Below are 17,593 nucleotides of genomic sequence, written 5' to 3' on the forward strand. Positions count from 1 at the left end.
TTTATAAAAACCCTTTTAATTTTTTACATTGCTTCACTTTGGAATTCACATTAGCCGTGTGAGTTAGAGTGCTTTATCAAACCAACATTCAAGTGCATTTACCTGCCTGGATCTTAAAATCTAATTTGTAGCAGAGCCAGGATTCAGACTCAGGGCACCTTGCCCCTTGGTGATGTACTTAACATTCCACCACACACAGTTCTGCGCTGCACTCTCTTTTAGGTTTTGAAACATGGATTTATTGGTCGCTTTTGAAATGGACATGCTTGTTCTCTCTGGGTGTTACTTTGCTCTTCTCTAGCCACCCAGCTGCACAGTACGTTTTTGGCAGTTGGAGATAATGTTTGCAGATTTCCTATGATTTCTGCTGTTAGGCCAGTTTGAACATCTTTAACAGGTTGCTACCTCGTGCATGTAAGTTTTGGTCATCATTTTCCAGTCTTAATCTTGGTTGCTTTACATCATTAGGTCATTTTTTTCAGGTATTCTCATCATCTTACTATCCTATAAGCAACGTTTTAAAATGAAATAAGGATCTAGATCTGATGATTACTGAACCCTAGAGATCTATATCTCAGGGATACATCCTTATTCCCCTTAAATATGGAATAGTGTTAAGAACATCTCTGCTTTTTATGAAAAGGGAATTCAAACAGACTTTTAAAATGAAAAATGAGAACCATCCTGAATGAAGTTTTATTCCAATCTCCTGTTAAATCCTAAGAATGGGCTGCTGGCCTCCATTACTTTCAGGAAATGAAAAGCGGCTCAGAAGCTAAGTGAGCTAAGCCATGTCTCTCTCAATTGTTTCAGTTTCTCAGGAATTGCTGTACAATGCTGCCAATAACGATCTCCGGGGATCTGACCCCCATTCCACCTCCCACTGCCTCCTCTGCAGCTCCAGATGCCACCAAAAGAAGGAGCTTTGAAGAAAGTGCCCGTACCCTCTTTTACCCTGAGGTGGGTGAGGCCAGGCAGGGTGATTCTCAGGATATCCTGATGATCAAAGGTACAGTTGAAGCCTCATCAAGACTTTCTTGAAGATGAGCAAGAAATTTGGGAAACGTTACCAAATAGCCTAGAAACTGAAGACGGAGCTCAAGAATGGATGGCACAAATGCCATCTGAAATGTAGTACATGATGACGTTCAAGATCCTAGGTCAGCTCCTTGAGGGCAGAGACTTGTATGCTGTTTTTATATCTCTCCCCCACCTCCACAATGTCTAGCATAGGACTAAGCATATAAAGTGCCCTCAATAAATGTTAGTTTATGACTGAGAGAGAAGACTTTATAAAAAGTACTCTCCAACACCTCCTTTCCCTCGTAGTTAATCTAAGATTGTTTGCCTATTCATCAGGAGAATAGTGATAGAGAATTCACTGATGTCTCAAGCTTCTTGGCCACTGTTGTCTTCTGTCTTGGCTGTGTCTGAGTAGGAAATATTTATCTGTCCAGTGTATGAATTTTTCAGTATTAATACTTATAAAGTTATGTCTTCACTTAGATATTTTTATTATGGTATTTAGCTCTTTAATGGAAATTTTATCTGAACCACAATCTAGGGGGGATTTATTGTACTGCTGGTTTTTAAAATCCCTTTGTATTTATTTTTAAGATTCAACAATAAACAGTATTGCTTCTTGATTAGATCTCACATTAGTCGTCACTGTTTGAGAAATAGGATGTACTATCACAATATCAGTTTCCCAAAAATCTAACTTGTTACTCTTGAATGGCAACACATAGTCTTATATCTCACCTGGGCAATGCTAAAAGAGCCTGCTAAAAGAGGATTTACAATGATGTGATTTAAGATACTATATAAATAAAAACAGGGCTTGGGGTTTATTATTTCTCTCAGAGAAAGGGAAATACTAGAAACGTAGCTCCATTCAGTTCTTCTGTCCTCAGGTTGTTCTTCATTCACTTAGTCACGTCTTCATTAAGGAGTTAACTCTCATTTAGAGGCAGATCTTAAAAATCTCATCTTCAAGTATTTGATTTCTTGTACCTTTTGTGCTTCTAGTTACATGTAAGGCTTTCTATTTGTAATTTCTTTTCTAGTTAAAAGTAAACATTTCACAGTACTGCTAGTTTTTTGATAAACATGAGATGGATATTTATTATGTATTCTCAACAGCTGGCTTTTTTGGTTATAAGGAATCCTGTATCAGAACCAAGTATATTTTATCCAGAAAAATAATCTTTCCTGAACAACATACTTTTCTCTTCAGTAAGAAATGTGTTAAATTATGCTGCACTGATTTCGGGTTTTGGCAAAAAGTGTGTAACTTTTTGAAAGGAAATTGTTTCTTTGTCTTTATGACCTCTTATGTATATAGGAACCTTATGTGTACAGCTTTAAAGTAGATTTGCTCTGTTCCATGGATAAATTAGTCACCAGCTCTTCCCGAATATGCTGTAGAGGAAACACACAGACTAGGAAAGTGACTTCTGTGGAGTAGATAGGATGTACTGATCTAAGGTCTGACTCTGCTTCTCACCTCTGATTCTATCAAATGCTCAGAGTGGACCTGCTTTCTCACATTAGTCATTCCTAATTAATTGCATTATAAATTTTGTTTGTCAGTTCATATGATGAATTTGAATTGATAATCAGGAACAGACATGATTAGAATTTGGTTAGTGACCTTTATCAATAAATGTCTTAATATGTTTCATAGTAGTGATACATAAAAACTAAATCGTGTATTCTGTTCATTCTTCCACTAAAACTAGTTTTCCCTCTGTTAACGTAACAGGAGAAATTCATGTACATGAGACCTGTGGAATTCTGTTGGCAGCACGTAGTATGGTTTGTCCTCTGCTTATTGTCCACTTGTTGTCGTCCACTTAGAAGTTGTATTATTGCAGGGAATGGCAGTGACAACAACCAAAACATTACAGTTCTGACACAGCATCGTTTGACTTCATTTTTAGACTTGAATTTTCCTATGATGTCTATCTTTTCCTCTCCCTCCAGGTTCTCAGCCAACCTCAGAAAAGTCTTCCCAGCGACCATCAGAGAGCACAAACTGTAGCCCCACCCGGAAGAGGTCGTCATCTGAGAGTACTTCTTCAACAGGCAAGTACTGTTTATTTCACCAGACTTTAACTAGAATCTCCCACCTGTTACTTGTGAACAGACTTAAAATATGATACTATAAACTTTTACAACATAAATTACAATTTGTATTTACGTACCATAGGAAAAAACAGAAGCGGTTGTGGGATGTGTGAATGAGCAGAAATGTACACTAAAACAGTGTCCTAGTCCTCCCTTTCATGCTCCTTAAGTCCAGGTAGGCTTGCTCCCAGATGTGCAGTTGTTTTGATGGGGTCCAGAGGGAATAATTCAAAATGACTAGGTACAAGAGTAGGCAGACACAAAATAGAGATTTTAAAAGTTGAGTTGAGGTAGAGGAGTGTGTGGTGTTACAGGGCAATGTGGATTGGAACTATTTAATAAAGGCTTGGCTATATATATAAAATTGTCTTAGTAAAGCAGTCGTTTCCAGAGTAGCATTTACAGATCTCTGCGATGTGCAAAACAATTTATGAGGTTGTAAGAAGAATCTCTATTAATATTTATTTCTAACCTTAACTTTTAAAATGTGTAATGTTTATATATTTTAAATATGTATAACCTCTTAATACAGTATATCATATTTGTGCAGTTCATACATAGATTTAGATTATGCTCTCAATTTTTCCTTTTTACTGGTTGTGTGTTTATAAAAAAAACAAAACTAGAGGATAATATATATATTACACATATATATATATCTTATATTTAAGATATACAGATATCTTATATATCTTATATATACAGATATATATATCTGTCCTCTGAGGATTGCAGAGGAAGAAGTCCTTTTTAATCTATCAGTGTCATCAGGAGAGATGTGCACTGGTAGGATCATTCTAGGCAGTAGAAGTAACACATGTAAAGGGGAGAACAGTGAGTTTAAGAAATTAAATAAAAGAGCCAGTGTGGTTAGGTAAAGGGACTAAAGATGAGGCTGTAAAGGCATGTAGGGAACCTTACTAATTACACTCAGGAACCATTAAAAGTTTCAGGCAAGAAGTGACATACCATTTCTTGGCTTTCTGTCATATTTTTTGATTGGTAGATCACTTGTGACTTACGGTCAGAAAATCTGGTTCCTTCATCAGTTCAAGGCCAGCCTGTCAAATTGTACCCATGTCGTGCTTGTTGAATTTATCTGACGACGGGCTTCAGCATATTTGAAGCTTTTTATTAGCACCATTGTGCCAGAGGTACAGTTGAACCCAAGCAGCAGTGAGGGTTTTGTCTCAGAACGCTTTGTTTTCATACTGCTTCAGAGAGACTCTCCAACAGTGACTGACTACTTTTGATGGTATCGACCTAGACCAGGGTTTAGGAAACTGCAGCCTGTGGACCAGTGCTGCCCAAGGCCTCTTTTAGTGCAGCCTTCAGCTAAAAATCATTTTTACTGTTCCTTTTTTTTAAGATTTTATTTACTTAGAGAGAGAGAGGACTAGCTGGGAGAGAGGAGAGGAGTAGAAGGGAAGGGAGAAGGAAAGGGAGAGAATCTCAGGCAGACTCCCCACTAACTGCAGAGCCTGATACAGGGCTCGATTCCACAACCCTGACATCATGACCTGAGCCGAAACCGAGAGTTGGACACTTAACCGATGGAGCCACCCAGGTGTCCCTGTTCTTATATTTTTAAAGGATTGCTTAAAAAGATAAAGGAGAAAGGAAAAACGTATATGTGAGACATCATATGTGTCCTCGAAAGCCTAAAATATTTACCATTGAGATTTTTACAGAAAAAGTTTGCCAACCCCTGAAAAGAATGAGATTTCAAGGAGATAGCCACAAAGAAAATCACCAAAATATTTTACTTCAGTAAACAAAAGAAATAATACCTAGATCCATAAAGTTACTCTTACTATAAGACCGTTTTATTCATTCAAATAAATATTTACTGAGAGTAACTGAATACTGAGCATTGGAGATACAAATATGATAAGATAAGGCTCCTACCCTCAAGGATTCAGACATAGTCACCAGCAAAGGTGTGTTAAATTCTGTAACGGACCAGTGAGCAAATATGGTGACACACAGAGGAACTCCAGCACTTACCATGTGCGTGACTAAAGAAGACATCCCTTAAGGTGTGACACATAAACTACTGTCACTTGTGTCGACACTGGGGCAGGGTAAAGAGTAAGAAGGTGTTTAACACAGAGAAAGGCACAGAACCATGAAAGAGAATGCTATTTTTGGAGAGCAGCACATGGATGTCACTAGTGTGTGAGGGATATTATGTGACTGTGGTAGAGAGCGAGGCTGTAAAAGTAGTAACAGACTGGACCCCATACAGCATAGGCCTTTTTGTGTGTTTGTTTCATTTGAAGGCATTGAGACTCTGTTGTGGAGGCAGTTGGGAGCCACTGAAGGATTTTGAACAGGGAAGATAAGAATTATTTGATATATTGTATAATTCAGAATGGGATAGATTTTGCGGTGCTCAAAAAGGCCCAACACTTCAGTGGCTTGAGACCACAAAGTCTTCCTTTTGTTCATGCCTTGTGACCACTGCGGGTCTGCTGTGTGTTACCGTCCTTCCAGGACCCTGTCAGCAGAGCCTCTGTTGCAGTGTTGCTGGTCTTGTGAGAGAGGGTGAGCAGCACAGTAAAGCGCTGACCAGCTCTTAGAGTTTCTGCCCACATTACAGTGCTAAAGCAGATCACATGGTTAAGACTTCTGTGAAGGAAGTGGGGGGAGTATAATGTTATGGAAGGCAGGGCAGCAGGTATTTATGATAACAGCACAGTCTACCACACACACATTTTGGAGAAACTCTGCAGCATTGCAGTGTGGAGAATGGAATGTGACAAGAAATATGTGAAGAAATGCATCGATAATGGCTTCAGGTTTGGATATGTTCAGTTTGAGCAGCGTTTGGGCTGTTGAGGTGGAGATGTTAGTGAGCCATTTGGAAGCAGTGGCTTGTAGTTTGAGCAGGACGTCTGGTAGAGATGCAGACCTAGCAGTATGTAATAGAAACGTTGATCTGGCAGTGAGTGAGCTAACCCAGAGGGGACAGCAGGAACGCAGATTTAAGAAACATTCGCATTGGAGGGAAGTGGAAGAGAAGGTGTCAGTGATGACATAAAAGTTTTACACAGATGTTTATGTAGAAAAATCAAAGAGTACATGTAATAGAATCCTCTTAATGTCAGATGTCACAAAGAGGTCAAGAAAGATTTGGACGTTAATAATTGAGAAGATGATTTTTATAAAACCAGTTGGCAAGTGCAGAGTTAGAGCAGTTTGGCTGCTTGAGAAGGGACTGCTAGAATTCAGGTGGCCTTGGTTGGTATAAATTTGAGCTCTTTATTTCCAGCAATGAGGAAATTAGATGTACTAAGCAAACAAACTTCTTGGTACCTAAAACTAAAATACTGGATAAAATTTGGAAAACATTTCTTAAAACATTGCTGAACTTTGAGATAAATAAATAGGAAACCAGAAGTTTTCAGAAAGCTTGATTCAACAGAACTAGAGAGTATTAGAACCGCTTGACATCTGCCTGATTCCTGGTGGCATAGAGCCTGAGTAGCACAGAGGTTCATATCAGATTTCCCTGCATAAATCTGGTACTCGCTAAAGGTGACATTTACCAGGGTAAGAGCAAATGGAAACAAACCCATCACAGAAGAAGGCAGGAGCAGGAAAAGGAGCACCTCTCCACAAGCTCATTCTTACCTCCTGTCTCACATGCAGATGATTTTTTTTTTTAAGGTTTTAGTTATTTATTTATTTGACAGAGAGTGAGAGAAAGCACAGCCGGGGGCGGGGGGGGGGTGGGGTGGGGCGCAGAGGCAGAGGGAGAAGCAGGCTCCCCAATGAGCAGGGAGCCCGACGCAGGGCTTGATCCCAGGACCCTGGGATCATGACCTGAGCTGAAGGCAGATGCTTCACCTACTGAGCCAGCCAGGCGCCCCTCACATGCAGATTTATATTGCCTGTGGAACCCAGAAAAAAACTAATGAAAATTTGTTGTCAAATGGTAGTGCCCTGAGTTTATTCCAGAGCCAAATGCAAATTTAATTCCTATTCAGTATAAATCTAAGTGTTTTTGATCAGTATATCCTCAGTATTGGTTGGCCTAGCATTCTCATTTACTCCAGTAGCACAAGAGTGACAACCTTTATTTTGCATTCAAAAGGCAAATCACTCAGTCAGAACTATGTCCTAACCTTCTAGTTATAGACAAAGAAATGAAATAGTAGGGAGTGTAGAGACCCTCTGTTTAGTAATTGAGATACATAAACAAATACAATTTTGTACAAGACATCTTATGGCCCATCCTTGAACTAATGCTCTGTTTTGAAATACATCCAAAGGGATAAATACACTAAAAGGGATAATACATAAAAATATGATTTTACTGATGGCTGCAGTCATTGTTATGAAAGCTGTTGTCTATGACCTTAGCAGGATCTATTGGGAAACGGGACAGTATCCTGCCTAGACTGACTTATACTGTGGAAGCTGGGTTTCCAAGGGCAGATGTTCTCAGAGAGACCCAGGTGGAATGTGTCCTGCCTTTTCTAACCCAAACTTGGAAATCAACATGTTCTTACTTCTGTGGAATTCTCTTTGCTAGAAGCAACTCACTAAGGGCAGCTCATATTCAAGAGGGGAATTAGACACTACCACTTGGTGGGAGAAAAAGTACAAGACTTGGGTACATGTTGTAGTAGCCCTACAAGCAATTAGGGCAGGGAGACCAGGTTAGCTCAGTGCTGAGCGGCTGCGGTAGTGTGGAGGAAAGGGGATGGGTTGAAGAGACCAGACTGACATAGAACCACATTTTATGGTTTGTGGGTAGAGTAGAGGAAAAGTAATAGATGATGTGACCTGAGCTTGGCTTGCAAAATTCCTGCTATGTAATTGGTGCTCCATACATATAATGTAGAAGAGTTGGCTTTATGGTATCATTCACTGAGTTTCGTAGTCTGGAGGAGCAAGGTTGAAGGAGAAGGTAATGACATAAGTTGTGAATGTGAGTTTGAGAAATCTGTGACACATGCAAAAGTAGAGAAGTAGAAAAAAAGTTTTATTCAGAAAATAGAGATTTGGGCATCTCAGAATATAGGTGGTAGTTGAGCGAATTGCCAAGGAGTGTGGAGAGTTCAACAAGGAAAGCACTTGTACCAGAGAACGTGAGAAAGGCTCATGGGCTCAAGCCAGGTATAGGAAGGAAGCAGTTCTCATTGTGGTCATCTTCAGAGAAAATTGAAGATGAGTATGTGTGTTCTGATCATTGAAACTGTGAGAATAAACATGTTGCCAGTGGGGAAATAAGTATGAAAGGTAAAGACACAGTATTGGGGATTAGGGACCTCTACAGTTAAATCTGATAGTGTTGCAAGTAATTGGAAGATAATCAAAGTGTATTACCAGAGAAACAGTGGAGGCCAGATTTTAAGAAGTAGTGATATTTAATAGCTCTGAGAATTTGAAATTTGAAAAATCCTGAATTTAAAGAAGACTCTACTGGATATTATCTGAAGGAAGTTACTGGTAATTTGAGAAAAATTGATGAGACTGAATCTAGAATGCCCCGGGCTTGTAAAGGAGTACCTAGAATAGTACCACATTTTAAACTCACATAGGTAGGAAATCTGTTGATCAGCTTTGGAAAGGTATGACCTGTGTTCATTAATAGTAAGCAACTAGGTATCTTGGGAAATGGCCCTGTTACGATCTGATGTTTACAGATACTGTAAAACTGATGTTTTACTTACCAGAGGAAGGTGAGCATTTCCCACATTATGTGTAGTCATAAAAAAAGTGTGGAGTGGTATTTGAAGAAACAAAGTTCACCAAGTCATTGGGCCACTAAGATAACAAGATTCATCGAAGACCACTTATTTTCCGATCTTACCGTCAACGTGTATTCTTTCTAAATTAGTTTATACATATGTTTAGTATTCTAGTTTTAAAGCTTTTCTTAAGAAGTTTCACTTACATCCTTTGTACTTGCAGCATTGTCAGAAAAAGCACTGAACTAGAAATATCACCAACTGGCAAGTCTCTACAGTTAAATGGACCGTCAGTTTTGAAGAAATAAACTATTTCTTTCTGCTCCTCATCTCAGAGATTGAGAATTGTTGTTGGTTTTTAACTCACATATTGTTAGGGAAACAGGCCAATTTTGAATTTATTATGATTACTGTAATATGCCTTATTCAGGAAAATAAACCATCAACTTGCTTGGGAGAGACAAATGCATATGGTGTTAGGATGTTTAATCCTGTTAAGAAAAATGGAGCAGTATTCCTTTGATGTAAAAAGTTATTTAAATGACTAGCTGTGTTCAGTTTGTCTCTATGTGTGATTTGTCATCTTATGTAGTAAACGGAGTTCCCTCTCGAAGTCCAAGATTGCTTGCTTCCGGGGATGACTCTGTGGATAGTCTGCTGCAGCGGATGGTCCAACATGAGGACCAAGAGCCCCTGGAGAAGAATATAGATGCTGTGATTGCATCTGCCTCGGGGCCACCTTCCTCCAGTCCAGGCCGCAGCCACAGCAGGGAGCGAGCCCTGGGAAAACCGGACAGCCTTCTGGTGCCCTCAGCCCCCAGTGACTCTTGCAGTAGCAGCATCTCACTCCTGTCTGAGAAGTTGCCGAGCAGCTGCTCGCCCCATCATATCAAGAGAAGTGTCGTGGAAGCCATGCAGCGCCAAGCTCGGAAAATGTGCAATTATGACAAAATCTTGGCCACTAAGAAAAACCTGGACCATGTCAATAAAATATTAAAAGCCAAAAAACTTCAGAGACAGGCCAGGACAGGGAATAACTTTGTGAAACGCAGACCAGGGCGACCTCGGAAATGCCCCCTCCAGGCTGTGGTGTCAATGCAAGCATTCCAGGCTGCCCGGTTTGTCAGCCCTGACTCCAATGAAGGCGAAGAAAGAGCAGCCCTGCCCCTCCGTCCCGACACAGTTACGGATGTCATTGAGGCTGTTGTACAGAGCGTAAACCTGAGTCCAGAACATAAGAAGGGGCTGAAGAGGAAAAGTTGGCTGTTGGAAGAACAGACCAAGAAAAAGCAGAAGCCATTCCCAGAGGAAGAGCAAGAGCATACTAAAAGGTAATTATCCTTGTTTGACGTTTTATCTGAGGGGAGAAAAACAGCTTTTTATAAACATAACATACATATGCAGCTGAATTCTTCAGGTAATCTCCTAACCTTTCATTATGTAAAACCTGTACTCTTCTGTTTTATTTAAAAGTGTTATTTATGGCTGCCCACAATTATGAAATATTAAGAAGCACATGGGATGTAGCAGTCCAGGCTGAAACCCTGACTTTGCAGAGGAGGAATTCAAAGCCCGGAGAGGTTATGTATTTTACCCAGCACATAGCTGTGTGCCTGCAGTTAGTTTTAGGCTCAGACTCTTCTCTGTGCTCCAGACTTTTCATCCTATTGTCACACATTTTTCTGCATGTTAGATTTATTTTCTTCATAGTTTCCTTGTTATAGTCTTACTTTTCTAAAAGGTGTAGAGCACAGAGCCAAAAATCACTCCCCAAAAAAGAGCTTTTAATCCTTTTGTTATGTATCCAACCAGATTCTTCCCCTGAAGGTATGCTTGGTATTTTTTAATGAGTTATAATACAGTATTCACCATTTGCAAATGACTTTTCCTTTACTAAATACAGCATGCTCACTCATAGTTACATGGCGGCCCCTGTTCACAATTAGAGAAATACAAATTAAAACTGCTAGACACATTTTTAAGCCTCTTAACATTTATTTTCAAACTGCTCTCTTAAAAACCACACCAATTTATACTTCTACTAATTTTATACAGTAATAGTCGTATACTTCTTACCCCCAACTCTTACCTACCCTGGAAATTACCTTTCTAAAAATCTTTATCGGAGGCAGGGCAAAATGTCTTCGTCAGTTTAATTTAGGTGAAACATACTTCCTAAATGTTGCTTCCTACTTATTTTAATTTGCACTTATTTGCATATTGGGACATTAGTATTTGTTTATGTACCTTACCTATTTTTTAAGTACTCATTATATACAGTCAGAATGATAACCCTTAGTGTTTGTTATATGACATTTAGTTTTCTTTATATTTTCTTACCAAACAACAATAGAACAGTGAGAGTTTATCAGTCTTTTTCTCTGCCATCTGCCTTGGTGAATCCTGTGTGGAGAGGTTTTTCATATCTCTCTAATGCATACCTCTAGGAAAAATACTTTTTTTTTCGGGGCGCCTGGGTGGCTCAGTCGTTAAGCGCCTGCCTTCGGCTCAGGTCATGATCCCAGGGTCCTGGGATCGAGCCCCGCGTCGGGCTCTCTGCTCTGCAGGAAGCCTGCTTCTCCCTCTCCCACTCCCCCTGCTTGTGTTCCCTCTCTCACTGTGTCTCTCTCTGTCAAATAAATAAATAAAATCTTTAAAAAAAAAAAAAATACTTTTTTTTCTAGAGAATATATGGGATTGAAATTTTTTTCATTGTAGTATGTGGTTGTACTACTTTTAGTGAAACTGAAAGCTTACTGATTGAAAAGTTAAGTCTCTTTTCACATGATCTCATTTCCTCTCAAATCCTGTTCTCCTCAAGGGCGTGACTGTGAACAGTATACCACGGAGGGGCACCCAGCTGGCCCAGTCCGGGGAGCATGTGACTCTTGACCTCGGGGTCGTGAATTCAAGCCCCACTCTGAGTGTAGAGATTACTTAAAAATAAAATCTTTAAAAAGAAAAAATCAGTATACTATGTATACTTTGACATCTTTTCTTACACCTGACAGGTGGGTGCCTCTGCAAAGCTGGTGTCTTATGTAAGTGGTAACACACTGTAGTTTTTAACTCTTTCTCTTCATGTGTCTCAGAGATCTTGTCATTGGGACACGTAGAATTACCTTACTCCATGCTAAGAATATAAAATAATTTATTTCACTGTTCTCCTTTAATGGATTCCATATTACCTTTATTTTTTTTTTTAAGATTTTTATTTATTTATTTAAGAGAGAGAATGAGCAAGGAGGAGGGGCAGAGGAAGAGGGAGAAGCAGACTCCCCGCCGAGCAGGGAGCCCGATACGGGACTCAATCCCAGGACCCTGGGATCATGACCTGAGCTGAAGGCATATGGTTAACTAAGCCACCCAGGCACCCTCCATATTAGCTTTAGCATATAGGTGTTTAAATCAGTTGAAATTTGCTTTAGTACAAGTTATGAGTGCTATATTTATGATCACTCATTGTCAACGTTACAGTTTTATAAACATGGCTGTTTTTATGTTGTATGTAGTTTTTACTCTTTATATTCCCACTGAATTGTAGTATTTTTTTTTTGGAAAGGCAGGAAAATAGAGATTTTGTTTTAAAAAGAGATGTAATTTAAACTTTAAAAAAAATTTATATGGTAGTCTTAGCACTAGCACTATTTGTTGATTAATTTTTCCCTACTTATTGGAAATGATACCTTTATTATATACTAAATTTTTATATGTTTTGGGGTCTTAGGGTCTATTTTTATTGTTTCTTCCCATCAGCCTATTTTAGTATCAGTGTTTTTCCATTTTAGTCACTGAGGCTTTAAAATACTGAAAAGAGGGGCACCTGGGTGGCTCAGTCTGTTAAGTGTCTTGTCTTCTGCTCAGGTCATAATCCTGGGGTCCTGGGATTGAGCTCTGTATCCGGCTCCCTGCTCAGTGGGGAGTCTGCTTCTCCCTCTTCGTCTACCCCTCCTCCTCACTTATTCTCTCTCTCAAATAAATAAAAAATCTTTAAAAAAAAAAAACCAAAACACTGAAAAAAGAATGATTTCTGCCTTCATGGTGGTAAGAACGTGACAGTTCATGACATTTTGACCATTCACTTTAGGGGAAGGGTCACCTTAAAAATGTGCTTCAGAGGGGCGCCTGGGTGGCTCAGTAGTTAATTGTCTGCCTTCAGCTCAGGTCATGATCCCAGGGTGCTGGGATCGAGCCCCACATCGGGCTCCCTGCTCCTCGGGAAGCTGCTTCTCCCTCTCCCACTCCCCCTGCTTGTGTTCCCTGTCTCGCTATGTCTCTCTGTCAAATAAATAAAATCTTTAAAAAAAAAAAAAAATGTGCTTCAGAGAAAAGGCTTTATTCCAGAAAAGCCTTTCTGTTCCAGGAAATTCTGGTATCATAGTCACCAACATTAAACACTTTAATTTTCCACAAAATTACATTTTAGAATTTGAAGAAATTATGAGGAGAAAGATACAGTTTCTACCCTCAGGAGTAGAGGAGATGTATCAAGAAAGGACATGATATAGAAAGTTCCCAGAGACAGCAACAGTTTTCTACCTTTTTCTAACTAGAACCTACTATAATACTTGTTACATAGCAGGGGTTATTCATTTCCTTATTCAATAAGTATTTATTGCAAAATTATTTATGCTATGTGCTAGGATAGGTAACAGTGGTATGCAAATACAGATATATTCACTATCCCCATAAATCACACAGTCTAAATTCCAGTATGAACAGTTATTTAGTGTTACAAGAATATATTGTTGAGGTAATTGACCTAGGTTTCCTATGGAAGTAATTACCAAATTAAAATCTGAAGAGTAGACTTCATCTGCTATTTAAAGGAGCAAGGCTAGAACAAACATTATGGGCTGAGTATGAAAAGGCATGGCAGGCTTAAGGAAGTGAAAGAAGGCTTTTGTGGCCAAAACAGAGCTAATTAGAGTACGGTCTAGAGCCTGGAGAATGAGTCTAAAGAAAAGATTGTGGGGACCAGATCATGCAGAGGGCTTTGTTTGCCATGTTAAAGAGTTTGGATACTATTTGTTGATTTAATAACAAACCAGATCGCAAAAGAATAATGTAATGGTTATGAGCTGCGTTCTAGACTCAGAAGAAACTGGGTTCAAATCCTGGTTCTAAAAGGAAAAAAGATAAATTTTAAAAACTAGGTAAAAAATAAAATCATAAAATCTTAAAAATACTTAGAACTGAATAAACACTCTGCTGCATACTAAAACTTGCAGGATGTATCTAAAGAGGTGCCTAGAGAGAGATTCATAGCCTTTAAGGCTTATATTATTTTTTTAATGCTGAAAATTCATGAACCAAGAGGCCAATTAAGAAATGAGAAAAACAAGAGAACAAGCCCCAAAATGGTAAATGAAGAAGATGGAAACATATACATTAAATTAACAAAGCTAAGGTACAATAGAAAGAATCACCGAAGACCAAAGTTAGTTCCTTGAAGACTAATAAAATATACACACTACTCGTAAAGTTGATCAATGAAGAACATTATGAGTTAAAAAGGAGATAAGCTATATATGAGAGATTAAAAAATGACTATCAGCACGTTACACCCAACAAATCTCAGTTGAGATGTACATATTCCTAGGAAAAACCTACCCAAGAAGAAATAGCCTGAGTGCTTCTTTTCTATAAATGGAATCTTTAATTTAAAATCTTATGGCAAAAGAAAGCAGCAGGACCGGACGGTTTACAAGAAAATTCAACCACATTTGAAATAAAAGGATCATTCTAGTCTCATTAAAACTCTTTAGGGGAGGGCGCCTGGGTGGCTCAAGATGGTTAAGCATCTGCCTTCGGCTCAGGTCATTATCCCGGGGTCCTGGGATCGAGTCCCACATCGGGCTCCCTGCTCAGCGGGGGGCCTGCTTCTCCCTCTGCCTCTCTCTCTCTCTCTCTCTGTCTCTTATGAATAAATAAATAAAAATCTTAAAAAAAAAAAAAAAAAAACTCTTTAGGGGCGCCTGGCTGGCTCAGTCGGTGGAGCTTGGGACTCTTGATCTCAGGGTTTTAAGTTTGAACCCCAGGTGGGTGTAGAGATACTTACATAAATAAATAAACGTAAAAAAAAAACAAAAACAAAAACCTCTTTAGAGATGGTGAGGGAAGTAAGGAGGGGAATACACATACAGAAAGTACATAGACATAATAAATCAGTTTAAAATTTTTTTCCCAAAGTTAATGACCAATGTAGACATAGAAGGGGTGAATATATGGAACATTGCTAGCTAGCATCCCATGTGCCTTCCCAATCACAAACTGCTTCCCTACCATTAGCCATAATCAGCCTCCTGACTTCCAAGGTAACCACATCTATAACTTTTTAAATACCATTTAAGTATGTAACCCTGACAATATTCTTTAGTTTATCCTTACTGAACTTCATTTGGATGGAATTATACATGAAGTATGCTTTTGTGTCTCACCTTTTCTGCTCACCATATATATACATGTTAAACCATCTATGTTGCTACACATTGCTGTAGTTACCTTCTTTTTATTGTGTACTAATCCGTTGTTTGTGTACAATACAGTTTTTCCATTTTACTGTTGGGTTATTTCCACTTTGAGGCTATTATCCAAAAATGTTGCTCTTAATATTCCTTTAATGTCCACTGATGGATATGGGCACTCATTTCTTTACGGTATATTCCAAGGAATGGAATTAATGAGTAAAGTAAAAGTTTTGTCCCAAGACTTAATTTCAGGCTCTGGTATATTAAGCCAGTGTAGAACTGAGTAGGTAAGAGAAACAGAAGCACGTATGTATGCAAGCTTGCTATATGACAGAGGTAACACTGCAGTAGGGACAGAAGGGGCGCCTGGGTGGCTCAGTTGGTTAAGCAGCTGCCTTCGGCTCAGGTCATGATCCCAGGGTCCTGGGATCGAGCCCCGCGTCGGGCTCCCTGCTCCGCGGGAAGCCTGCTTCTCCTCTCCCACTCCCCCTGCTTGTGTTCCCTTTCTCGCTGTGTCTCTCTGTCAAATAAATAAAATCTTAAAAAAAAAAAAGTTCCTCAACGAATGAAGACATACTACAGAAATTCTCTAGACTCTTCCAATAAAACCTATGCCATGATTGGTCATAAGAAACTAAGGATTTCTATTTCTATTTCTCAAACATCATCATGACAAATATATGAAGACTTGCTACAAAGTGGGAAATTTATAACACATATAATGTGTATAGTTTTGGTATCCAGAATATATAACAACAAAAAAAATGTGTTACAAATAAATCCTATATAATCTAGCAGTTCCCCTTTAGAAAAACTCTTGCCCAGCAATCACCAGAAAACACTCTTCAGAAAGGTAGTAGCAAGATTGGTTATAACATATAGAAAATGGAAATATCCAAGATTACCGTGAAAAGGAATAAATATATTCTAGCTTTTCACACAATGGAATATGATATGGTAATAAAAATAATGAATTACAGGGGCGCCTGGGTGGCTCAGATGGTTAAACGTCTGCCTTCGGCTCAGGTCATGATCCTGGAGTCCCGGGATCGAGTCCCGCATCGGGCTCCCTGCTCGGCGGGGAGTCTGCTTCTCCTCCCTCTGACCCTCCTCCCTCTCCTGCTCTCTGTCTCTTGTTCTCTCTCTCTCAAATAAATAAAATCTTTAAAATAAAAAAAAATAATGAATTACAGCTGATATGTAATAATAATGGATGAGTCTTAGAAACATGATATTAAGTAAAAAAAAAGCAAGTCCCTAAAAATGATTTACTAGCTGGTAACTCTTTTTATAAAGCAAAAGAAAAACAAAAACCATGGAAACTGAACAAAGTATTGATGTAGATAAATATATCATAAAACCATATTTTATCTTTTTTATTTTATTTTTTTAGAGAGCACACACACAAGTGGAGGGGGGTGGGTGGTGGAGGTGCAGAGGGAGAGAGAGACTCTTAAGCCAGTTCTGTGGCCAGTGTAGAGCCCCGCAAGGGGCTTGATCTCATGATCCTAAGATCATGACCTGTACCAAAATCAAGAGTCCGCCACTTAACTGACTGAGCCACCCAGGCTACCCCATAAAACCATTTTTTTTTTTTTTTTTACTTTAGAGAAAGAGTGTGCGTGCACTGGGGGAGGGAGGAGAGAGAGAGGGGAGATTGAGAATCTCAAGTAGACTCACTGCAGAGTGCAGAGCTCACCTCGGGGCTCAGTCTCATGACCCTGAGATCATGACCTGAGCCGAAACCAAGAGTCAGGTACTCAGCCTACTGAGCCACCCAGGCGCCCCTTGAAATACTCCGTTTTAAAGCCATTAGGCATAGGTATCCAAATGCGGTATGGAAACCATGGTGACCCTGAGTTTGATGTTAGAGACCTAATGGAGTGAGGAGTTGGGCCATGGTACAAAGTGGGGAGAGCATCAATGCAGTGTAGGGTGTCAGAGCCTAAGTAGAATGAGATGGATGCTCTTGTAAAGGGAGTGTACAGAGTGACATAGTTGCATAAGCGTCCAGCTCTTGATTTTGGCTCAAGTGATGATCTCGGGACCGTGAGATCAAGCCCCATGTCAGGCTCCACACTCGGCAGGGAGTCTGCTTCTCTGTCTCTCTCTCTCTCTCTCTTTCTCCCCCTCTGCCCCTGTCCTCACTCACACACACACTCTTCCTTTCTCAAATAAATCTTTAAAACAGAGAGAGTGAGTGCCTGGTGTTGGATATAGATACCAGCAAGGTTAGGAAGTTGTCCATCCCAGACTTCATTAATAAGAATTTATAAAATTCTGTGAATAGGC

At 39.4% G+C, this 17,593-nt stretch overlaps 1 protein-coding gene across 6 annotated transcripts in view; it reads left to right on the forward strand.

Annotated features, from left to right (window-relative positions):
* ASH1L (ASH1 like histone lysine methyltransferase) overlaps positions 1 to 17,593 on the forward strand; it is a 191,864-nt gene that overhangs the window by 84,125 nt on the left and 90,146 nt on the right. For all 6 annotated transcript variants that reach the window (XM_081825479.1, XM_081825481.1, XM_081825482.1 and 3 more), the window contains 2 exons: positions 2,986 to 3,087; positions 9,424 to 10,162. In XM_081825479.1, coding sequence (XP_081681605.1) covers positions 2,986 to 3,087; positions 9,424 to 10,162 — 841 coding nt within the window. The remainder of the gene's footprint in view (positions 1 to 2,985; positions 3,088 to 9,423; positions 10,163 to 17,593) is intronic.

This window comes from Leptonychotes weddellii, chromosome 6 (assembly GCF_054177405.1).
Source record: "Leptonychotes weddellii isolate Sample4059 chromosome 6, ASM5417740v2, whole genome shotgun sequence".
In the NCBI taxonomy this organism is placed as follows: Eukaryota; Metazoa; Chordata; class Mammalia; order Carnivora; family Phocidae; genus Leptonychotes; species Leptonychotes weddellii.